At 44.4% G+C, this 25,474-nt stretch overlaps 1 protein-coding gene across 2 annotated transcripts in view; it reads right to left on the bottom strand.

Annotated features, from left to right (window-relative positions):
• EMC2 (ER membrane protein complex subunit 2) overlaps positions 1 to 25,474 on the bottom strand; it is a 133,551-nt gene that overhangs the window by 30,339 nt on the left and 77,738 nt on the right. For both annotated transcript variants that reach the window (XM_077493175.1, XM_077493176.1), the window contains exons 7-8: positions 9,120 to 9,205; positions 8,892 to 8,951 (exon numbers count right to left, since the gene is read on the bottom strand). In XM_077493175.1, the coding sequence (XP_077349301.1) occupies positions 8,892 to 8,951; positions 9,120 to 9,205 (146 nt within the window). The remainder of the gene's footprint in view (positions 1 to 8,891; positions 8,952 to 9,119; positions 9,206 to 25,474) is intronic.

Below are 25,474 nucleotides of genomic sequence, written 5' to 3'. Positions count from 1 at the left end.
AAAAAACACATATTAAAGGGTCTACAACCCCTAAAAAGTTAGTGAGCAAATATTGATTAATACAAAAAATATTATAAATATATATGAGTGAATAGTGTCCTGAATGAATAGGTGGAAATCAAAAAATAAACAGCAATATTAAATCAAAAAAAAGACAATATCAGATCACATATGAGGACCTTAACCAAAGTCCCCCAAACCTAATAATACCAACACTGAGTGTCACAGGGTATGTATATCCCTAATGTGCAAAAACACCTAAAAAATAAGATATACTGTAAAAAATACAAAACAAATTCAAAAATATACAGTAAAAGAAAAAAACTAAAATGAAAGTCAGTCAGAGTCCCAAAAAAGAGAACATTCAGCAGATGGTGATAATTCGTCCAAGGTGAGGATATAAAGCAGACACCCACATAACTTCGTGTTTAAAAACGGGTCCAGAGAGCCACCTCCACCAGTGAAAAAAAGGGGCCGCTTATCGGAATTAGAGATCTTAGTGTCAGTGAGATCAACAAAGCAAATTCAAAAATATACAGTAAAAGAAAAAAACTAAAATGAAAGTCAGTCAGAGTCCCAAAAAGACCAAGTTAGACTTACCGGTAACTTGTTTTCCAGAAGTCTTTCAGGACAGCACCTGAGAGATAGCGACTCCTCCCTCCTCGTTAGGAAACACCTTCTTCCTCCAGACTTTAAAGGGAGGCGCCTCCCTACCACACATCAGTTGTAGAAGAGAACCTCTGGCCCTGGCTGGAACACATAAACACATACGTTAGTCACAGCGTAGCATAATATAACACCATAGGGCGGGATGCTTGCTGTCCTGAAAGACTTCTGGAAAACAAGTTACCGGTAAGTCTAACTTGGTCTTTCCCAAGGTGTCTTTCAGGACAGCACCTGAGAGGATAACAGAGACTTACCCCTTAGGGCGGGACAACAGCTTGCAGGACCTTTCTGCCAAACGCCTGATCGCTGGCAGAAGTGAGATCCAGTCTATAATGTTTCACAAATGTGTGAAAACTCGACCATGTCGCCGCCTTGCAGATCTGCTCCGGGGTGGCACCAGCTCTCTCTGCCCACGTAGACGCCAGAGCCCTGGTTGAGTGTGCACAAATTTCTGCTGGAGGAGATAACCCTGCCTGGGAATATGCCTCCGAGATAGCTAATTTCAGCCATCTAGCTAAAGTAACTTTAGAAGCTTGAAAACCCTTTTTTCTTCCTGAGAAGAGTACAAACAGTGAATCTGAACGCCTGAAGGACTCCGTCCTTTCTAAATAACTCAGCAGAGTCCTCCTGACGTCCAAAGTATGGAAAAAAGCCTCCTTATTTCCTTTGGGGTTAACACAAAAGGTTGGCAGTACTATGTCCTGTATACGGTTCTGAACTGAAGCTACCTTCGGTAAGAATTTTGCATCTGTTCTAAGAATAACTCTATCAGAAAAAATGGAAAGATATGGTTCTTTAACTGACAGAGCATTTAGCTCACTGATCCTGCGTGCAGAGACAATGGCAATCAGAAAAACGGTTTTTAATGTGAGAAACCTAAGGGAAGCCTCCACAAGAGGCTCAAAAGGCCCTTTTGTTAGAGACTGTAGGACTACCGACAAATCCCATCTAGGAAAAACCTTAACAGGAGCTGGCCTAGATCTTTTAAGAGCTCTAAAGAATCTGATCACCAGCGGATCTGAGGCCACAGATTTTACTAAGAACACTGTCAGGGCTGCTACCTGCACCTTCAGGGTACTAACTGCCAGTCCCTTGTCTGCTCCATCCTGTAAAAACTCCAAGATGGAGACAAGGCTCCCTGTCACCTGGGCGGCTGACAAACACCAAGTTTTATAACGCTTCCAGACCTTAGAATAAATGGCCCTCGTAACCCTTTTCCTACTTGCTAAAAGGGTCGAGATCAAACGGTTGGAAAACCCCTTGCTCCTAAGGAGCTGCCTTTCAGAAACCAGGCCGTGAGGGCCAGGCTGGCCACTCCTGGATGGTTCACTGGGCCCTGCAACAACAGATCGTGTCTGAGGGGCAGACGCCAACAAGGCTTGATTGCCAGGCCTAGAACTGTCGAAAACCAGGCCCTTTTTGGCCAAAAGGGCGTGATTAGAATAACTGGCACCTTCTCCCTCTGAATTTTTCTTAAAATTAACGGGATTAACTGAAATGGGGGGAAAGCATAGCAAAGACGAAATTCCCATGGATAAGCTAGCGCATCTGTGCCCAGCGAGCCATCGCGACTGTCCAGGGAAAAGAACTGGGGAACCTGGGCGTTCACCCTTGAGGCGAACAGGTCCACCTCTGGTAAACCCCATTTTCCGGCAATCATTGTGAATACCTCCGGGTTTAGAGACCATTCCGCTTCCCGAATAGCGTTTCTGCTTAGGAAGTCCGCTAACCTGTTTAGATCCCCTTTTAGGTGGACTGCTGATAGGGATAACCAATGTTTTTCCGCCCACCGAAGAATCTCCATGGCCAGTACCTGAAGCGACCTGCTTCTTGTACCCCCCTGTCTGTTTAAATAAGCCACTGCCGTGGCATTGTCTGTTAGGACTTGGACGTGATGGGACTGAAGCTCCTGAACAAACAACTCCAGAGCTAAGGCAATCGCCTTGAGCTCCCTCCAGTTTGGGGACCTTATTGTCTCCTCTTTGGCCCAGGACCCCTGAGTGAAACGTGTTCCTAGATGGGCTCCCCACCCCCAGGAACTGGCGTCGGTTGTTAGTCTTTTCCCAACTGGAAAAGCCCAGACTAACCCTTCCGATAAGACATCCTGTCTTTTCCACCACCATAGGGCCCTTTTTACCTGGGTTGACACTCTCACCTCTGCCTCTAGGGATGCCACTGTGTGATCCCAAGATTTTAGAAGGAAAGCCTGCAGACACCTTAAATGCATTCTTGCCCACTGGACTGCTGGCATTGCTGAAGTCAGAACCCCCAAAGCTGACATAACCTGTCTTACTGTCAGATTTTGGCTGGTCTGTAATAAAGACACTGCACCGGAAATCCTGTCCTTTTTGTCTAAGGGAAGGAAGATTTTTTGCTCCGCCGAATTTATCAGAAACCCTAAAAACCGAATCTCCTGAGATGGGTTTAGGGACGACTTTTGGAGGTTCAAAATCCAACCCAACGCCTCCAGATGGCTGCGAGCTTTGCCTAGATTGGTCTGCAATTCCTCGCTGGATGGGGCGAAAAACAGCAGATAGTCTAAATAAGGAATAACTGCGATTCCCTGAAGACGCAGTGGCGCTAAAGCTTCTGCCATTATTTTGGTAAAAATTCGGGGAGATGATGACAGGCCGAAGGGTAGGGCCCTGAACTGGAGATGATGAACCACACCCCCCAACCTCACCGCCAGCCTGAGAAACTTCTGAGACTGGGGAGAGATCGGAACATGTAGGTATGCGTCTTTTAAATCTACTGACGCCATAAAACATCCTGGCGTCAACAGATTTCTGACCGAAAAAATTGAGTCCATTGTGAACTTCCTGTACCTTATGGACTCGTTTAAAGGTTTTAGGTTGAGAATCAACCGAAATTTCCCTGTCGGTTTCTTTACTAGGAAAACATGGGAATAAAACCCCTCCTGCTGTTCTTGCAGGGGTACCTATACTACTACGCCCTGTTGCATCAGTTCCTCTAGAGAGGACTTCATGGCCAGGGCCCTTACTGGGTCCCGCGGGGTGTTGGTAATCAGGAACCTTTTTGGGGGGTCGTTGACAAACTCGAGTGAGTAACCCTGCGCGAGAGTGGTCAGGATAAACTGATTTGAAGTTATCCCTGACCACTGCGGAAGAAATTCTTGTAGTCTTCCGCCCACCCGCAGAGACGAGTCATTGCGATTTTTCGGCCTGTGTAGGAGGACGGAAGAGAATTCCGCCTCTACCCTTCGGCTTCGGGGCGGACCAACTTTTCCTTCTCCCCTGCAACTTGCTGTCCTGATCCTGAGTTTTTTGAGGTCGAAAAAGACGTTTTGGTACCTGCTTTTTCTTTTTGACCGGAAAGGATCTCTTTTTATCGGCTGTCCTGTCAAGAATATTATCGAGGTCAGAGCCGAAGAGCAAGTCTCCTGAAAAAGGTAACCCACACAGCTTATTCTTTGAAGCCGAGTCACCCGGCCAGGTTTTAAGCCATAAGGCTCTTCTTGCAGCATTAGAGCTGCTGACCTGGCTGATATCTTAATTGCCTCAGCTGAGGCATCTGCAACATAAGCCACTGCCGTAATCAGGGTAGGAAAACAATCTAAAATTTCCTGCTTAGGGGAATCTGCAGCTATATGTGACTTTAACTGGTTAATCCAGTATTCTAAATTTCTGGCTACACACGTTGTGGCCATTGCTGGTTTTAAATTGCTCATAACTGATTGCCATGATCTCTTGAGCAAAAGATCCATGCGTTTGTCCATCGGATCTTTCAAAACTCCCATGTCCTCAAAGGACAGATCCGTGGACCTTGAAACCTGGGAAAAGGCGGCATCCAGTCTGGGCACCTTGTTCCATACTGCTGCAGGGTCCTTCCTCGAAAGGAAAACGCCTTTTGTGGGCTTTGGAGAAAAAGGGCTTTCTCTCTGGGTCCTGCCATTCTTTCCTAATGGCCTCAGAGATGACCGGATGAACTGGGAATGTTCGGCCCTTAGGCTCATCCAACCCAGCATACATGCGGTCATGGAGTGATAATTCCTTTTTCTCCTCACTTAAACCAAGCGTAGCATGAATGGCTTTAAGGAGCCCATCGACCTCTTCAAGGGACAGTTTGAATTTAGAGGGGGCTACCTCAGAATCCTCCAACTCCTCTTCCGAATCTTTAACGGAAAGAGCAGTGGACTGCTTTTCCCTATCTGAAGGGTCTTCAGGCAGAGATTCCAACACCGGGATTGAGAGAGACCCCTGGGAAGACTCTGAAGTGGAAGGCTGACTAGCAGCCGGGTTTGCTAGTGAGTCACGAAAATTCTGAATCGTGGCGTATAGCTCCTTCTTTACAGAGGCCACCAGATCCTCACATACAGAGGCAGATTCCTCCTTAACTAAAGAAGTAATGCAGGGACTGCATAAGGTTTTCTTCCAATTTTCTCCCAGCTTGGCCCTGCAAGAAGGACATCTTTTCTTTGGGTCAGAGCTCTTAGCCTATGAAGAAAAAGACAAAAAAGGGAAAAAAACCAGGGAACCCTTAGTGAGACCCAGTCTCAGCTTTGATAGGGATCACCACACAGGTGCACTGAGAAGAAACCAGTCAGCTTCTAGTGCCCAGACAGGCCCCTTGCCACCAGGGGGGGAAAAAAAGAGAGAGAGCGAGACCAAACGCCAGGAAATAGGAAAAAGAAAGGCAGACTTTAACTGCTGCCTCTTACCTGGGCTTTGCTGGTGCCTGTGCCTGTCCCCACCGCTGCAGACGCTGAATCTTCCATAACAGGTGTGCAGAGATCCACTTGTGGCTAAACGCCGCCTCCGGAGTCACGCCATGCAGCTGCACCGGACCGGAAGCGGAAATAGGCACCAGCACCTGTCCTCCCTCCTCCCCCCTGCGTCCACGCCGGAAACGACGTTTCAGCTGACCCGATGACCCGCTCTGTCACTTCCGGCGCGACCGCCGAAAAAAAACATGGCGGCGGCACACGCGCGCCGCCGCGCCTACGAACGCGCGGGCCACCGAATCTTCGGCTCTCTCCGAGCACAAGAGAGGAAGAGGAGCCCTCTTGCTACCGCTGACGAGGCGTGGGTAGGTCGGGAGGACAGCGGGTCTCTAAAGGAGGAAAAAAAGGGAAAGAAGCCTAGTCCCTCAGGAACACCTAAGAGAAAAAGACTCCCTCCCAAAAGGTGTTCCCTCCGGGCCGGAGGAAACACAAAAACTGATGTGTGGTAGGGAGGCGCCTCCCTTTAAAGTCTGGAGGAAGAAGGTGTTTCCCAACGAGGAGGGAGGAGTCGCTATCTCTCAGGTGCTGTCCTGAAAGACGCCTTGGGAAAAGAGAGTTCAGGATGTTCAGGATGAGGGAGTTCAGGATGAACCGCCACAGGAACCACACCAAACTCGTCTTTAATGTAAGCTCCCCAGCATAAAGCGATGATGACGTTTGATCATGTAAAAAACAAAGAGGCACTCGCATAGCGTAAAAAACCCCTTATTTTAATGAATAAAAAAATAATATATAACTTAATGCACTCACATGTACAAAGAAGAAATAAGACATATAGTAAAAACGAGCCGGCCGGCTCTCGTTTGCCGCCCGCACTTCCGGGTCTGGTGTAGAACGCGGTGACGTCAGCACGCCGTACCTCCCTACGCGTTTCGTCACAAGGCGGACGTGTTCGCAGCTCACCTTTACACTTGTTATAAAAGTTTGCAAACAGGTAACTGGTGGGCACTGATAGGCTGCACTAATGGGCACAGTTAAGGCAGCACTGATAGGCACAGATAAGGTGGCACTGATAGGCACAGATGAGTCGGTACTGATGGGCACAAATAAGAGGGCACTGATGGCCACTGATAAGATGGCACTGATGGGTGACACTTATGGGCACTGATGTGCAACACTGTTCTTCAGGCACTGATTGTGGGCACTGAAATACACTCACCCCACAAAGAGGTATTATGCCTTCAAAGTATTTGCCACTGTGTAACACACAGGAAAAAAAAAAAAAACTTTCACCCTGGGGTCATAGGATGCATTAAGGGGAAAAACCACGAAGGTTTACAACCCCTTTAAAAGATTTGAACATTTTATCAAGGAACAATAAAATTAATTTGACATTAATAGTTTTTTTTAAAGAAAACGAAACTTATGTTGGGAGAACATCTTCCTCGTTGTTACATTCAACGTCCATTTAATTATGGCAGATTCTGCAGATGGTTAAGAAAATGAGGTCAGTCTTTCATGGGCATGCTGGTAGTAGGAGCAGTTAACCTGGACTGGCCTACAAATGTTTTTTTGCCAGGGTCCAATCCTCCTGTGGGCAGGAGTCCAACCTGAAGGTTCAGGTTTCTTCTCAATGGACAAGAAAGAAAGGGAGTTTCTCCATTATGTGACAAGGTCGCTTTAAGACTAAGGCCTGGTTCACACCTATGCATTTTTTTGTGCGTTTTCAGTTTTGCAGAAACACACTACAGTCCCTTTAACATGGTTTCCTATGGATGGGGCCAAGAATGCCGTACAATACTGATAATTCTAAAGCAGTCAATTATTTTATTGTTCAGGCATAACCAGATGGAATCTCAAGTCTTCACTATACACTCATCATGGGCAGGAAGGAAACAGACAGACAATGTGATATAAAAGCTATAGAATCTAGGCAGGGTAGAGCTCCTTAATACAGATAGCACAAGCCTTTGCCTTTACAGGAGGAATTTACAGTCATACTGTAAAAAGTATGCTAATCCACCCACACCAATATTTATATAAAATATTTGGGGGTTCAAAGTAATTTTCTAGCAAAAAATACTGATTGTCAACTTAAAAACAAGTATCAGAAAAAGGTTTAGTCTTTCACACTGAAGTCGGTTTTAGAACTGCCCATCATGCCTCCCCAGTGTGAAAGCCCGAGTGCTTTCACACTGGAGTGGTACGCTTGCGGGACAGGGAAAAAAGTCCTGCAAGCGCTGTATACAGCGCTCCTACACTACCCCTGTCCATTGGAATGAATGGGCACAGCTTCTAAAGGGCCTGAAAATCACTTTGGAAGCGCTGCAACATGGGCGTTTTTACCCCTTGTTAACCCCTTCTTAGAGCTTAAAAGCACCCTGCTAGCAGCCGCAAAGCACCACTCAATGGACTTGCCGCACCAGTGTGAAAGCAGTGGTTAAACTACTCTGATTTATAGACTGAAGTTCATTCCTTTGATCTAAAAGGACAAAGTGTTACAATGTTTTTCCTCATCTCCGTCCAAGTGATGTTGTCATAAACTTGGCTGGCAGCTTTTTTTTTTTTTCATTGGATGACAGCTGATCACATGGTAAAGGGTTTGCTGTAATTGGCCCTTTACCCTGTTCTGTAATCAGCCAAGTATGAAAGACTCGGTGATCACTGTGCACGACAGCCACGATGACGGGAGGACGTCTATTGACGCCTTCCAGGCATGGGAAAGCCTGCTCTATAGCAGTCATTCGGCTATAGCGGGGGGGGGGGGGAAGTGGTTAATTTTTAGGTACGATTGTGATCAAGTCGATATTTTTTGGTGGGGTTATACCCACTGTACCTGGGTGTGTATTATAAATATTGGGTACACTGGATGTGCAAATTTATTTTTTAAGGTGGCAGCAATAATCTATAATATACAGGCGGTCCCCTAGTTACAAACATCCGACTTACAAAGACTCCTACTTACAAACAGAGGGACACAACAGGAAGTGAATGGAAATCTACCCCTAGAAAGGGCAATTCACTCCTGTAAGAGTTATGGGAAAAGTTGTCTCCACTGATGCTTTATCACCAATCCTTGTTTCCACAACAACCCCAATTTTTCCAAATCCAATTGTCTTTGGGACAGAAAGCGAGATGAAATCTTCTTAACAGGGGCACAGACAGCTAAACAAAGGGGTGTTAACCCTTCCCTGTGCTATCCAAAAAGCTTACAAATAGTTTTTTTTGGTTGGAGCTACACTTAAAAAATGTACCTGTTTGTAACCCGGGGACCGCCTGTATATGTATAAAATATATATATATTTTTTTTGGTTCTGTGGCGTGGAGGTAAATTGTTGCGAACTTGTAATTGTTGGACTGATGTCTATTTTTTTTTAAAAAGAGGTCTCTATACAAATGTGAAGTATTCTTACTATAATATTTTCATTACAATATAAAAATTTCCAATTTTCATTGTAATTTACGATCTTTTATGGTTCTCTGTAAAAAGGTATAGAATGCATTCTATGTTACTTACAACCTAAATAAATATAAAGTAACTTACTCAAGTTCGTTGATGTAAAGTTCTGCAAGTTCATGCCAAGCTTCTTGGTCACCCACAAATCTGTCGAGAGAAGGGGATGAAATGCGTGAGATGCTGGGTGGGGTGGGAAAGAGCTTGGAAAAAAGAACAGCTTGGATGCAAAAAGGAACCTAAGTCGAATGCAAATTCCTTTTTAATTAAAAAAACATAGCAGAAGTGCAAAACAAAATCCCCTTGTAAAACACTCACTGTTCCAGATACTCATTCAGCTCTCGGATTGCCTCTGCGTTTCTCCCCTGGGCTTTGCGAATGGCGATCTTTCTCTTTCTGGTCGCCTATAGGTTGACATTAAGAGAGGATTAGTCCCTTGGTTAAAAGGAAGTAATTTGACTGTGCAAATTATTATCTCAGTGCCAGAGGAATTCAAGCTCATGAGCGATGTTTGGTTGGAGTATATAAACACACCCTATGCTGTCCCAATGACACAATGCAAAGCTCCTCCGGTGATCACATGATGTATGGCCTGCTATTGATACAAACACTGTATGCATCACTTCACCCAAAGAAGAGTCCTGGCACAATGTAGTAATTACAAAGCAGCAGGGGAGGTTAATCCGCCTGTCCCATTTACTTGTATCTCTCCTTCCTGCCATTCCAATAATCTCACCAGTCGTCTCAGGAGGCTAAAGAACCCAACTGATCCAGAAGAGGAAATGAATGGGGGCGATTTCACTATAAGCTCCTGAACACATAATGCAACGCAAACCAGATAACTTGATGAAATCTTATACAGGCCATACACCCATCAAGTTAATAAATGTAATGAAACAATTACATGATGGAATTGAGTTGATCTGTTATGATCACCATTATGATCGGCAATGGTTCAGGTTAAAAGAATTATGCCGCGTACGCACAACCGGACTTTGACGGACTGGAATCTGTCGGACAATTTAATCGTGTGTGGGCTCCAGCGGACTTTATCTTCCCAAAAGTCCGGCGGACCTAGAAATAAAACTTGCTTCAAATCTTTCCGAAGGACTCGAGTCCGATCGAAAAATCTGATAGTCCGTGTGATAGTCCAACGGACTAAAACCAACGCTAGGGCAGCTATTGGCTACTAGCTATGAACTTCCTTATTCTACGTCATCACGTTCGAATCCGTCTGACTTTTGGAGTGATCGTGTGTGGCCAAGTCCGTTCGTTTAAAGTCCGGCAGATCTCAGTTGCAAAGTCCGTCGGATTGTCCGCCGGACCAAGTCCATCGAAAAGTCAGATTGTGCATACACGGCATTAGAATAACTAATGAATAAAACACAGGATCCATAATCTGAAGAAAAATCAGCCACCACTGCTCAGTTTTCTAAAGTGTTTACTAGGACCCGGCAATCCATAGCTTTGACAAGAATCAGGCACTGAGTGGAAAGGCACATCAGCAGACTAGTCACTATTGCTTATAAAGTTGCCTGCCACAGACACCTACAGCACTGTGCATCTGCAGCTCAGCAAAGACACCTAAGGGAGGGAGCTCCAGTACACAGCCGGTGAGTGACAGCTTTGGCACCGCTTCTGTGTGCGGGGGGGCCCTTCTCTCTAATCAGCTCTACTCACTGAGATCTGCAGCATGCAACTTCAGCTCTCTGTCCCCTTTTTTCTGACAGCTCAGACAAGCTTTAGAAGTTCTGGACTTTGAACATATGTAGAAAAGAGAAGACGGCAGAAAAACTGGTACAACTTAAGTGTGAGGATTTGTTTCATCTCTGTGTATCACCTGAGGCCAGTACCTTCACTGGGTATATGTAAGGCTTTAGAACCACTTTAAGCTTTTGGCTGTGGAGATGAGTAGGAGTTCAGTATTAGAACACGTTATTCTTACTATAGCTGACAACATACATTACAACCATACTGTAACCATCAATCTCCACATTTACCAAGAATTATATTGGGGAAAGGGTCTACCTAAACAATCAGTTTAATATCCAATTTCTCCTTGAAGGTATATATATATATATATATATATATATATATATATATATATATATATATATATATATAGATATATATATATATATATATATAGATATATATATAATATTGTCAAAAGTATTGGGATGCCTGCCTTTACACGCACATGAACTTAAACGGCATCCCCGTCCTAGTCCGTAGGGTTCAATATTGAGTTGGTCCACCCTTTGCAGCTATGACAGCTTCAGGGAAGGCTGCCTACAAGGTTTATGAGTGTGTCTATGGGAATGTATGACCATTCTTCCAGAAGCACTGGCTTGCAATCTCCACTCTAATTCATACCAAAAGGTTTTCTATCGAGTTGAGGTCAGTCAAGTTCCTTCACCACAAACTTGCTCATCCAGGTCTTTATGGACCTTGCTTTGTGCACTGGTCCAAATCATTTGGTGAAAGGGGGATCATGGTGTGGGGATAGGCTTGGCCCCTTAGTTCCAGTGAAGAGAACACCACTTGGTCCCAACTTTGTGGGAACAGTTTTGGGGTGGCTTCTTCCCATTCCAACATGACTGCAAACCAGTGCACAAAGCAGGGTCTATAAAAACATGGATGAGCGAGTTTAGGGGTGGAGAAACTTCTTGTCCAACATCAGTGCTTGACCTCACAAATGTGCTCCTGTACAAATGGTCAGACATTCCCAGAGACACACTCCTAAACCTTGTGGACAGCTTGCAGTTGCAGGGCAGTAGAAAAAACAGACCGCTGAGCCTACAAAGGCAGCAGGATACAGATGTACACAAACTGACTGCAATTGTTTGCTTCATTCGCACCAAGAAAAATTGGTAATTACCATAAATTCCCTACAACTGTATGTAATGCATGCATTTAGAAAAGGAAGGGGCCGGTAAATTACATATTTACTAGTCCATTCTCCCATCGCACACCTAATAGCATTACAATGCCATTTAGCTTCAAGTTGGGAATTTTAAAACAGATCAGAATTAAAAAGTCTGATTTAAAGGGTATTTCCACTTTTGCAGCCAAACTGGGATAAAACCTACTTTATACATATTACATGTCTCATTCACATAGCAGAACTAAAGGGGGGGGATCACAAATTGCTGCCCGTCTTTTTTCAGAGGTTTGCTTCCGGGACTTGCAGCAAAAGGACAATTTGACTTAATTTTCGTTGTTATTAAGGAGACAGACAGTAATTATCCCTGTTTGTACTGTGCAGAGCATATATCATCTCATCAGTTGTAAATGTGCTTGATCCCCCCCCCACATCAACACAGACCGTATGGGAAATTTCCTCCTGCCAGGCCAGTATCTTCTTCCGGCGGGGGAAGCCGTCCCCGGCAGGAGAAGACAGGGATTATTGCTAGTGGCTATAGCAGCCGCTAGCGACAAATGCAGGTAAAAGGGGGCATGCTGGTTGTACTCAAGACGAGCGATCAAATACATTTAGCCTGCATATACACAGTTGGAATCTCGGTTGGTTCCTTAGCAAAAAGGTTTAGGAGTTGGGCTTCTTCATTGTATGGTAATGGGAACTGCATACAGCCAGTCCCCCAGCCAAGCTGCTGGGATAGATCACACAGAGTTACTTGAAATATTCTTGCATTCAGCCATGACAGCTCCCCTCAAATATCTAAAAGATAAGAAATATTTTAAAAATTCTTATAGCAACGCTCCCAGTTCCAGGGAGATCTGATCACCTTAAAGTGGTTCCAAGGGCAAAACATTTTTTACCTTAATGCATTCCCTTTCTCATTAGCTTTCTGTCCTCTTCACCTCCCTAAATACTTAACCGAGTCCTCAATCAATCCAGTGCTATGCACAACTGCATATCTTATTTCCACTCTCTTTCTCTTCACACAGGACTCTGGCAGCAGCAGAAGCCAATGGCAATGCTTAATCAAATGCCGTTTAGAGGAAGTGGGCCAAGCCCTGCTGTGTGAGTCTATGAAGCAGGGCTTCATAGACACACACAGCTCGGGAAGCGAGCATGCACTGTGTGCCCCTATAGCAAGCGGCTTGCTATGGGGGCACACTGAGAAGAAGAGGATCCAAGATGGCCATTAATGGACATGAATGTATATCAGCCCCACTGTCATGAAATCTCCATTATCTCCAACATATTGCAGATAACAAAGCTGTGACATACTGAGAGGTATTAGATGCCATAAAAAGAAAATAAGATCCATACATCGTTATGATGCTATGGCTAGATAGATGCTTGAAGGCACGATAAATAGTAAAAATGTTTCAAACTAAAACGCTATGGCTTTCCAAAGATTATAATGTGGTTAGGTTATGTGGCCATGTTGGATACAAACAGTGCTTAGCAAAGTGCGGTCAAAAAAAGTAAACACTTCAAGGAGAAACAGCTCCCTAGAGCCCCTGATCTGAAATTGGGAGCATTATCAGATCTTTTGACAACCTGATCTTCTAATGGGTAGGCACTGAGCACTGCATTGTGGGATTTAGGGGAGAGACAGTGCCAATGTTCTCACCAACGTAAAACCAATATTTATATAAGAATAATAGGGCACAGGGCACAGGAGAGACGGATGGTGAAAGACAAGGTAAATGCTGGCACCTTATTATGCCTTCACTCGTCCAAAAGGTGTCCATTTACATTTCAACTACAAATTTTCTTTAAATACAGAAATATTCAGACAAACTCAGAAATATTATATGCATTTTAAATCCAAAAGTTTTCTAAACATAGGATTGGCACCAAACTTCTCAGAGTTATGGTTGAGCTTCGTAATTAGTTACATTTAGGATAGAATTTCACAGCTAGCAGTAATTCCAGACACCTATAAATTCACGCCGATGTGTTATAAAGAGATCATGTTTAGAATGCACACACAGCAGATATGTAACCAAGTGAAAAAATGTTTATTCTGACACTGGAAACGGGATATAGAAAGGTTTTATGTTCTTTCGTTTATGTGGCTGATCTGATGCTTTTCATATCTACAGCAAATAGGCATCAGCACAAAAAGGGCTTTTTGTACCCGTAGTAAAATCATTTTCTTGGGGAGTCCATAGTGGGACACAAAATCCTAAACCTTAGGGACAACCGAAAGCAGTCCAACTGTCGGGTGAGCAAACAATCTCTAAGAGGCCCATAAAAATACAACATCATTCTGGGGACTGCATGTAACGCAAAGAGCCGTACGAAGAACTTTATGCCTGAATCCTGATACAGAAAAGCCCAAGGATTTACTCCCAGACCTAGTAAAGTTCACCTTGCAAGGAAAATGGCCCACTACCCCCACCTATAACTGGCCTTCACAAAAAAAAAAAAAAAACACATGGAATGCATGTAAAATAAAACCAAAAGAAAATTCCCAGCTCAACTCACCAGCCAGCCTGCAACCAACTAAGGGCTCATGTACACTACAGCTTCTAAACTTGTGTTTACGAGCTTTTAGCATTTTTTTTTTTTTTTTTTTTTTTACAAAGCTCCAAAACTCAACTCCATAAAAGCCTATGTGTATACATAGGTGTTTACAAGACTTTAGAAGCTGCTGCGGTTAGGGGAGGTTCCACCTCCCTCTCCTGAATGCGGAACAATTGTGATCAGGATAAGTGTTTTGACCTCTGACCACAAAACATGGCAAAATAACGCCTTTTGTGTTTTCCTACAGCTTGCAGTCAGCCTTGTCTGTGTGTTCATGAGCCCTAACAGTTTATGTTAAAAACAGGGGATTCCTTTGTACACATCTGAAAACACATTCGCAAAGATGTGTAAGCTGCAGAGACACTCCACTGCACCCCAGTATTATCTACAGTGCTAACTCTATACATTTTTGAGAGGCTTCATAGTAGAAGCACATGCATAATATAATGGATAGGCAGAGGGCAGGTAAGCCTGGAGGGAGCCCACCCCTCAAAGACACAGGGGTGTACTGGACACCCAGCATAAAGTGAGTTGAGCTGGGAACTATCTTTTGTTTTACATGTAAAACTGGATGACTGTTTGTCCAAGCCACCTAGAAAAGGGGAAAACGAGAATCTGGTGAACCCATACAGAATCCAAATCCAGGATTATTAAAAGGGATTCCATCTTCCTGAAAGAAGCAGGAGCTGAGAACTACATGCAGACAATTTAGGGAATTTTTCTTTCGGTGAACTGCGGTTCCAGTAGGTACAAGGTAAAAGTTAGAAACTACCTTGGGTGAGATAGAAGTTCTGGACCTCAGCACCACATTGCCAGAAGTAGAATTCCTGGCTAATACTTTGTAGGAATCAAATTCAAAGACACCTCTTTGTCCCCCAGAACCTAGGATTCAAACAGTAGTGTGGCAAATTGTTTATTGGGGACAGAAGACACTGATGATCCAGTACAGCCCACATAACGTCTACCAGGAGTCTTACCAGGTTGGTCAGGATGTACTCATCTCCCATGAAGCCACCAAGCAATAAGAGCATCCAATGCTTCTACTAGAGGAATCCTGTACCTGAAGAGAAACCGGTCCAACTTGTTGTTGAACCTGGAGGCCAGAAGGTCCACATCCGGTGTCCTCCACTTCTGACACAGGTCCCGGAATACCTCTAGGTGTAGGAACCATTCCTCTGAGCCAGGCACTAACAGCTGAGCAAGTCTGTCTGCCAACTGTCTACACCTGGAATGTGAACCCCTAAAGGATAAGTTCCCCTTTGGAACATATTACACCTGTATATAGGGCGCAACATGTTTCAACACCCAGTCCCTATCCCCCAGCACCCCCCTTGCACAGCTTTGTCACTCATTCACAGCGATCTGTGAATGAATAAACTACAAGCTCTGTCGGGCACTGCAGCAGATGACTTTTATTCCCAAATAGACTGCAAGGGTGCTGATGAGCATGATGATAGTACATTCTCTCCAGCTAACAGAAAACCCATCCAGAATTATGGGGCAGAAAGCTGCAGGACGTGTCTGCAGGAGAATGACATTGTCCCTATGTTCCAGTGATTGCAGGTGCAATGCTTTGCATGCACCTGCGGGGAAAAAAATAAAATAATGAATGCACATTATTTTCTGCAAAAAAAATATGCATTTAAGATTTTACCTGTAGGATGAACTTTAAGTAAGGCTTTCCTGACTCCAAAGCCAGATTTCTGGGCCACAGAGAACATGGTTCTCTGACTATTTGATTTTTCTAGCAATCCAATCAACCTGTTCCACAATGACACAATGTTGCATTCTAGGTTTCTGGAGTGAAACTGGGTAAATAGAGCTGCTTCAAAAGAGGCTACCATCAGATCTGGGACTCTGTCAGACAGCTCTTGAACTGTGAAATATGAATCTTAGACAGGAGTCAAAATTATGAATCAATTACAAAGACAATTTCTGAAATTTTAGCATCCATTCAAATAAATGTACTTCTGGTTGGTCAACTTGGATCCCCTAACTTTATCATGGTGGAAAATAGGCACATGCTTCCCGCAATGTAATGCCAAATGGTGATTTATCGTCAATATGACCATATGGGGTTTTGGATGCAACAAAAAGGTATGTGTCCACAAATGTTTTAAATATTAAAAAAGTATATATTGTATATATAAAAAAATAAAAATACAAAAAAAAAAAAAAACACACACGTAGTAGACCGAGGTAAACAGCAATTAATTTTTATAGGTGTGAATGAAGAAGGATTTTTTTTTTCTTTGTTTTTTACTGAAGCTTTCCTTTAAAAGGGTTAAAGTCCGATTCCAAGAGAAGCGAAGAGAAGAGCAGGAGATGGCATTCAGTGTTAATGTTCCGGTAATAAACTGCACTCCTGCAGCTGAAGAGGAAAGCAACCAGCTGAAGGTGGGACTTGAATTTCCCCAACAGCTGCAAAACAGTGGGGTGCTTAAGCCTGAAGAGGCAGCCATCGTTTACCTGTTAGTTATTAATGTGATATATGCATAAGGGATACAGAGCAGATCCAACCCAATAATGAGCCATGCAAAAAAAAAAAAGGAAGATTATAAACCTACTGAGAGCAGATCTTAATAAACAATATGTTAAAAGGACAAGACAACCCATATTCCATCCTAGGTTTATTTTATATATATATATATTTTTTGGTTACATGGTTCATTATTAGGTTGGAGATGTATATATTTATTATAAAAGAAGGAATTTTATTTAAAGTAGACATGCTGCACCAGTAAAACTCACACGACTCAATAGGGCATTAAAGTTAGCCCTGCCAAAGCACATTTGTTCGGAGGAAAAAAAAAAATCGAATTAGTAAAAAAGCAAAAGAATGCTGCGCACAGGTTCTGTCGTATGACCTACAGGCTAGATAATCTGCCAAGAACACTATCTGTGTTTAAAAGCTATTATAAACTCAAAAAAGTCTATTGTTTTGGATCAGACAGACCAAGTCTATATTTCAGTGAGAAAAAAAAAAAAAATAAGTATCAGCCAGGCAAACCATTGTGCAGCTATAAAGTATTATTACTGTACACAGCTTTTCAGCCTTTTGTTTTGGATAGAGTATGTAGGAATAGAATATGTTAAAATGTTATTGCTCCAGAATATCATATTTGGATTGCTGCTCGTGAACTGCTGTCAAGTTGTTATTCCATGTGGAGAGTTAAAACCTGGTTCTAAAGTAGACCTGTGAAGTAGCGGTGTTCTCTAAGTACATCCAAGTTTTACCCTGTGTTAAAGTGGTTCTAAAGGCTCATGTTTTTTTTACCTTCATGCATTCTATACACGAAGTTAAAAAAACTTTCTGTCTGCAGTGGCACTCCCAGCCTCCACCAATATGTACCTGAGCTCCATTGCGATCCAGCAATGTGCATGAGAGCCTCGGCAATCTGGGGACCCTCCCTCATTGGCTGAGACAGAAGCCGGAGCCATTGACTCCTACTGCCATCAATCACAGCCAGTGAGCCAATGAGAAGAGAGGGGGTGGGCCAAGCCACAGCCGTGTGTTTGAATGGACACGCAAAGCAGCGGCTCGTGAGAAAGCATGCTTGTATTCCCCCACCCCACAGCAAGCTGTTTGCTCTGGGGGCACTTGGCAGGTGGGAGGGACCAGGAGCACCAGCGGGGGGGGGGGGGGGGGGGGACCCAATAAAAGGAGGATTGGGCCTGCTCTGTGCAAAACCAATGTACAGAGCGAGTAAGTAGAACATTTTAATTATAAAAAATAAATAAATCTGAGTGGGAGGCGGAGGGGGAGCATGGTTGCCCCTGAAGTGCATTTGCAGTTTTATATGAATTTACCAATAAAATCATGGACTCTTTTCTCTCATCTGACACTTTTCTGTATTTCTCTAAATTTGTATTGCGATCTGATTCACTTATTGTTTGATGTGGTGACCATTGTAACGGTATTTGTGAATATTGTAACCGCCTTCAGAGTGCCGCTGCAAGAACCTTGTGGCTGAAGTTTTGCATCTGCAGGAGACTAGACATCCACCTAGTCGAACTTTGAAAGGCTATGAACAGAGGACCAGGTAGAGTAAGCTAAGGCAATGAGTTTTGCCTTACCCATCTAGCACTGGAAGCACAATGTCCTGTGCAAGGTCCTGAGGGTAGGACAAATAGGGAGCCCATCTTTCTGATAGAAGATATTGCTTTAAAAAGTAGACTCTCGACTACTTTCAGGCTGTGAAGAGCAATTTCTTTTGTGTGCTTTGAAGCAGGGAACAAAAATTGCAGGGCTAGGTCCTCATTGAGGAGGGAGACTGATACCACTTTAAGAAGAAAATGTAGTTTTGGACAGAAGACTTGTCTTTGTGAAGAATAAGAAATGGCTCCTTAGAAGAGAACCACTAACCGAGACAAGCCTGAGAAACATGATAGCAAACAAGAAGCCAATTTTTCAGGAGAGATCATCCAAGGAGATTTCCCTGATGGGTGCAAAGGGTTTTTTTTGTAGGGCAGAGAGAACCATATCTCAAGGTACTTTAAAAGCAGCCTGTTCACCGATACACCTGGATTGGGAGAGCGAGGCCAAAAGTTTTAGAAAAAGAATGGGCAAGGCCAAACCTTCTGGTCAAGTTATTATTGTAGGAAGGCCTGAATGTGAAGCACACAGTAATCTCTGGAACTTAAGCTCCTGTGTCCACACCAAGCACAGGAGGATTTGTAGGAAAAAAAAAGTCAAGCTTTCTGGAAGTGGCTTTTTTGCATTTAGCAAACTAGGAATTAATGACTCAGAGACCCCTCTGTCCTTTAAGAACCGAGCCATGTCATTAAAGTGACTGTAAAGCTTTTTTTTTTTTTTAATCATAAACATCATACTTACCTTTTCTGTGCAAGGGTTTTGCACAGAGCGGCCCCGATCCTCCTTATGTGGGGTCCCCCCACATCACTTCTGGCTCCTCCCCTTGAGTGCCCCCACGGAGAGCCACATTCCATGGCCCCCCCTAGTTCCCGTATCACTAGATTTGATTGGCAGCAGCCGGAGCCAATGCATTAAGATGAAAAACCGTGAGGTTTTACAACCCCTTTAAAGTTAGTGACTTAGAAACAGGTCTGGCCTGTTAGGAAGAGGCCAGGGGTAGTTTCCTAGAAGTCTAAATAGGTCTGTGTATGAGGTTCTTCTTAGCCAGTTTGGTGCAGTGAGAAGACTCATATACTTCCTTGGTCCTGGCACAAACAGAGGTAACTGGTTGAATCTGGGAGGCCAGAATATCAAAAACCAGGGTTTTCCATCCCTGACATATCAGGCTTAAAAATGTTGGGGTGAAGGGCCCATTCCTTTTACTCCAGGTGATGATGGCTAATTTGCCTTCCAGTTGCCTACTCATGGGATGTGCACAGCAGAGATCGCTGGCTGAACAGAGTTTATCCATTCATGAGATGATCTGGCTTGCCTCCTTTAAGACCACATAACCCCTGGTGGCCCCGGTATAGCCGATATAGGCCACAGCCGTGGTGTTGTCTGATTGCACCCTAAATGCCCCTGCAGAAGGGAAGTCCAATGTTGCAGAGCCTCCCATATTGCTCTGACCTCAAGGAAGTTTGATGGGGAGCTTGGTCTCCACCGATGATTAGGTTTCCTGAATTAATTGAGGAACTGGAACAGTCTTCCCCAGCCTAAAAGACTAGGCAATTCCTTTGGCTGGACAGGAGCATGGATAGGTCAAAACAAAGAGCATGGTTGGTCTATGCAAACAAGATGTTTTTTTTGAGAGTTTGCTTTAGTCAGGTAGGTAGCTTGTTGCATGGTTGACATACAGGATCCCTTGCAGAGATCGGTGTAAAAAATCAGGTCGTGCTTTGGTGCACGTGAAGCCTCATCACCATGAGATCGAGCATTGTGTGGGTCTTCGGCTGACCAAATGTTTGCCTGAGATTTTGCCATGGCTCCCTTTGACCTGGTTTTGTCACTGCTACAGATGAGAGTTCTCCTGTGGACATAGGACAAGCGTATCCAAGAAAGACTACACAGCAACCCAGGAGCAGACCGCCCTGTAGCGAAGAGCATAACAAAGCTTAACTTAGTACCTTATAAAGGGTTCTAGGCAGAAGTTGTGTTAAAGTGTGCAACCTGAGGTGTAATGTAACCCCTGGTCATCCAGCAGAGACTATACTCTGAGTGGTTTAATTTTAGCGCAAAGTTTGAAAGGATTAAATTGTAAAGTGAATACATTCCAAACATTGTCCTTGATTTTACAGTACATGGTGAACCCGTCTTACCAGTCCATATCGCTGATTCTCATATAGGGTACAGGCGTGAAGCCTGTCATAGTGGGTCTATCTCTGGAAGGGTCTTCAATGCCTTGGCTCCATAAGGATGGACCACAACCTTGGACCTGTATAGCACCGTGCAGCTAAGTACATGAATTCAACAAGGTGCCAAGGTGAGTGACCATGCAGGATCCAGTGCCCGAAGCAACATTACAGGCTCTCCCCAAGCTTTCACCGATCCACATGCGACAATTTTATTGTTTTATTAGAAGAAAGTGAAAAGTTGACTGGAGAATAAATAATAAAGCAGTTAAGTTAAGAGCAATTTCTACATGGAGGAAGAAGAGATCCATTACCTTAGAATGCTAGCAAAAAAGTACTTTCGGAGTGATATGGGGCGCCCTGGGATCCTGTTTGGCTATGCATTTACTTTAACCACTTCAGATCCGCGCTATTGCCAAATGACGGCATTAGCGCGGACCTACATTTTCAGGACTACGTCTATTGACGTCGTCCTGGTTACGAGCGGCCTGCGCGCCCCCTGAGGGGCGCGCGCGGCGCGCTCTGTGATCGGCGAGTCCGTGAGACTCGCCTGATCACCGATCCGTGTAAGGGGTCGATCCCGACCCCTTATCACGTGATCAGCTGTCAGCCAATGACAGCTGATCATGTGATAGAACGGAGCCGGTAATCGGCTATTATTCCTCCTCGCGCTGACAGCGCGAGGAGAGAAAAAAAAAGCCGATCACCGGCGGCCGTGATCGGGACATCAGTCCCGATCACGGCCATCAATACATGTGCCCACCTGCCACCTGCCTGTGCCCACCTGCCTCCCGCAGTGCCATCCTGAAGTAAAATAAAAGAAAAAGTAAGTGCCCCCCGTCAGTGCCCCCTGTCAGTGCCCATAGTGCCCATAGTGCCCACAGTGCCACCCCACAGTGCCACCCACAGTGCCACCCAATCTGCCTCAAAGGTGCTGCACCCCAGTGCCGCCCATCAGTGCCCAGCAGTGCCGCCCATCAGTGCCCAGCAGTGCCGCCCATCAGTGCCCAGCAGTGCCACCTATCAGAGCCACCTATCAGTGCCACCTATCAGTGCCACCTATCAGTGCCCATCAGTCCCATCTATCTGTGGTACCTATCAGTGCCCATCCGTGCCACCCATCCGTGCCACTTATCCGTGCCACCCATCCGTGCCATCTTATCTGTGCCCATCTTTGCCCATCAGTGCCGCCTTATCTGTGCCCATCGGTGCCGCCTTATCTGTGCCTATTAGTGCCGCCTTAACTATGCCTATCAGTGCCCACCAGTGCAGCCCATCAGTGCCCACCAATGCAGCCCATCAGTGCCCACCAATGCAGCCCATCAGTGCCCACCAATGCAGCCTATCAGTGCCGCCTAATCAGCGCACTTCAATGAAGGAGAAAAATGACCCGTTTGCAAAATTTTATAACAAACTATTAAAACATGATTTTTTTTTTTTTTTTTTTTGCATCTTTTTTTGTTTGTTTAGCAAAAAATAAAACTCCGAGCTGTAACTAAATACCACCAAAAGAAAGCTCTATTTGTGGGAAAAAAATGATAAAAATTTCATTTGGGTACAGTGTTGTATGCCCGCGCAATTGTCACTCAAAGTGCATCAGCGCTGAAAGCTGAAAATTGGTCTGGGACTGAGGGGGGTTTAAGTGCCCAGTAAGCAAGTGGTTAATATAACAATAAACATTTTCTTTTTAATGCAGGCATTATGTATCATCCTCTTGCAGGCCCTGTGCAGCAAAGCTCAATGGGTGAAGAAACAGCACAAGGAGACAATCAGTTCAGCTGAAAACAAGGCTGCTGGTGTGCACTGGCCATTGTGAACTTTTTTGCAATGTCACAAAGTGATGGTCTATTAAAATTTTTGGTGGCAGAGCATGCGATACGATGAGCTATATTGCACCATGCTACACTGGACAAAAAGGTACTGCCTGTCATATTTTTTTCCAGCATGCACCACCGCAGAGTGGTGTGAGCTGGCATGATAGGGAACACAGTTTGTTGCCATGTCTTGCTTTGGGACCATGTTCGGCAAGGTTGCTCAGCACAGTCCCAATGCACCTGATGTAAACGGACGCCATGTCTTTTTTTTTTTTTGTATTCTTTATTGAGCTAATATTTATTTTCAAAGCATTCTGCTGTAAAATACAAGCACCACTATGCTTTTGTGCTCCCCCAGGAGAAGGATTTTAAACAGTATAGTAGACCAATATACTACAGCAATCCCCAATTATCAGCAGGTTGGCTGTGCTTGACTGCTTGCTGTATACATCTAAAAACTTCATTCTCAGTTTTTACTGAACTCTTTAAAGTTTTGGTTCAGCCCATACAACGTCTCCCTCTATTGTGAACATTTTTTTTTTTTTTTAGTGCTACAATTTAAGCAACTCCATGTGTCAGCACAAACAAGATAAAAGTGATAGTCTTCCCTGTATGCCAAAATAAACTCAACAAAAGTTCTGCTTAGAATCCGGAGACTTGTCCCCCCCCACCCCTCCCAGCATTACTCCACATGGAAGAAATTAGCAGGTAGATGATATTTAAAAAACTCTCATACCTGACAATTTATCAAGAGTTTTTTTTATTCAGCATTCACCAGGAAAACTGAACCACGAATCACTGCCAGGCTCTTTTCTGGGCACACTTTAGTAAAACGTGCAGTAAACAAGCAAAAAAACAAACCTTTTTGTTGTTATAGGTACAGCCTGGTTACACAAAAATACAAATACACCATCCTAGAAGACATGGCCTTCCTGCTGGAGGATCTACATTTCATCATTAGTTTTATTTTGTGCATCTGGCTGCCTCCTTACCCAGAGCTGCCAGTGTTTTTATATACTGAATCTGAGTAGAAGACAATGAAGGCCAGTGTGTTAACTAGTTCAAGCAAATTGGTCTCAAAAACTGAAGCTGCGGCACAGAAACATTTAAAGTGGTTGTTAACCCACTATATGATGATCATGCCATCTTCTGTTATAGAATGCTATGTGCCCCAGTGCCTGTGCTGTATAAAAAAAAAAAAAAAAAAAAAAAAAAAAAAGATACCGATTATACCATGTATCAGAGCAGCTCCGGGCGCTCACATGACTTCTTGGCTCTCCTCTGCCCAGCTGACAGCTATAGTGGGCGAGGCCAAGCACTGCCGTGGAGGAGGGGAGGAGAGAGATCAGAGGAGTCACGCGAGAGCTCCAGATTGGCTGGAGTCCCATAAATATCCAGGCTGCCTGCAAGGTTCTGCCTAATGAGGGAAATGTAGACCCAAAAGTGGAACTTCCACTCATTGTACTCCTTCCTCCCTCAGGTGCCACATTTGGCACCTTTTCGGGGGGAGGGGTGGCAGGATGCCCATCTTTCACAGGTATCCCGTTCCCACTTCCAGTAGCATTATCATCACCGCCCGGGCTCCCTCCTTCACCGGCCGCCAGGCCAGTAGGCGAGAGGAGCGGAGTCTCGCGCAAGTGCAGTAAGGTTCCCAGCATGAAGCCAAAAGGCTTCACTGCCGGGTTCCCTTAGCCGCAATGGAGGCAGCAGCACCCGACAGCTGATGGGCACATCAGCTGCAGTGCTAACATTGCTGGACTCCTGGACAGGTAAGTGTCCGATTATTAAAAGTCAGCAACTGCAGTATGTACAGCTGTTGGCTTTTAATTTTTGCAGCGATGGGTGGACCTCTGCTTTAACCTTTAGGTATGATCTCACCAGAAATGAAATTCCTATTGCAGAGGTGGTGTAAAAATCGTACTTGTATTTTGGTGCAGACTTCTAAGAAAATCAGTGAGTAAATCACAGAAGCATGAATTTATATTTCTGGGGGTTTTCTTTACACCAATGTTGTACAGCAGTGATCCCTAACCTTTTTGGCACCGGGGTCGGCTGCATGGAAGAAAATTGTGCCAAGGCCTGGGGATGGGGGTACGCGGTGAGTAAGCGATTTTTCACAGGCAATTTGTCAGGGCAATGGCTGGTGTTAGCGCTTAAATCATCTCTGCACTATGTTTGATAAGATGTCAGGGTGATTGAATCATATTATTTCTATTATTGCATCATCGTAATAACTGAAATAGTTCAACTCACCATAATGCAGAATCAGTGGGAGCCCAGAGCGTGTCAATTGCCTGCCACCAGATAAAGCTTGTGACTTGCCATGTCGCCTGCCACCAGCCGTGAATTGTCACATCACATGCCAGTGCTACCAGATGTGAATAGTCAAATGCCACATCGCCTGCCAGTGGCCCTAGATATTGATTGTCACGTCGACTGCCAGTGCCACCAGATATGGATTGTCACTGCATTGGTGGCAGCACTGGTCCGTTTAGCACAGAGACAGGAGAGCGCTGTGATTTGGGGCAGACGGCGAGAAATGTCATCTCTCTGCTCCTCGCCACACCTCCAACACTGAAGAGGCTGACAGAACACCAGCTGTGAGGGCGGAAGAGAAGTGATGCGTGGCAGGCAGAGAGAGATGAGGTCATCTCTGCTTGCCTGCCCTTCTCTCATGTGCCCACCCACTCGCTTCTCTCATCAACCCGGCTCTCAGAGAGGCCATGGCCTGGTAGTGGGCCGCGGCCTGGTGGTTGGGGACCCCTGGTGTAGAGAATGCCTGCAGATTACCATATTATACTACATTTGACAATTTTTAGAAAATCACAGGGGATTCTTATTGAAATAGAAAAGTAACTTTTAATAACGCTAAATTGCAAAATGGAAAGTGTGGCCATGTTATATCCTTTATGTATTTTTAGGTGAACTCTGCATTAACTACTTAAGGACAAGGGCTATTTTTAAAACTTGTTTACAAGTTGAAATAATTTTTTTGCTAGAAAACCACTTAGAACCCCCAAACATTATATATTTTGACAGGACCTCTTAAATATGAGATCTGGGGTCAAAAAGACCTCAAATCTCATATTTACACTAAAATACAATAAAAAAAAATTAAAATATGTCCCTTTAAAGGTTTAGGGGCG

The sequence above is a fragment of the Lithobates pipiens genome, unplaced genomic scaffold (genome assembly GCF_037356315.1).
Source record: "Lithobates pipiens isolate NorthernLeopardFrog02 unplaced genomic scaffold, aLitPip1_a1.2 Scaffold_19, whole genome shotgun sequence".
In the NCBI taxonomy this organism is placed as follows: domain Eukaryota; kingdom Metazoa; phylum Chordata; class Amphibia; order Anura; family Ranidae; genus Lithobates; species Lithobates pipiens.
This window is presented reverse-complemented; position numbering and strand designations above follow the sequence as displayed.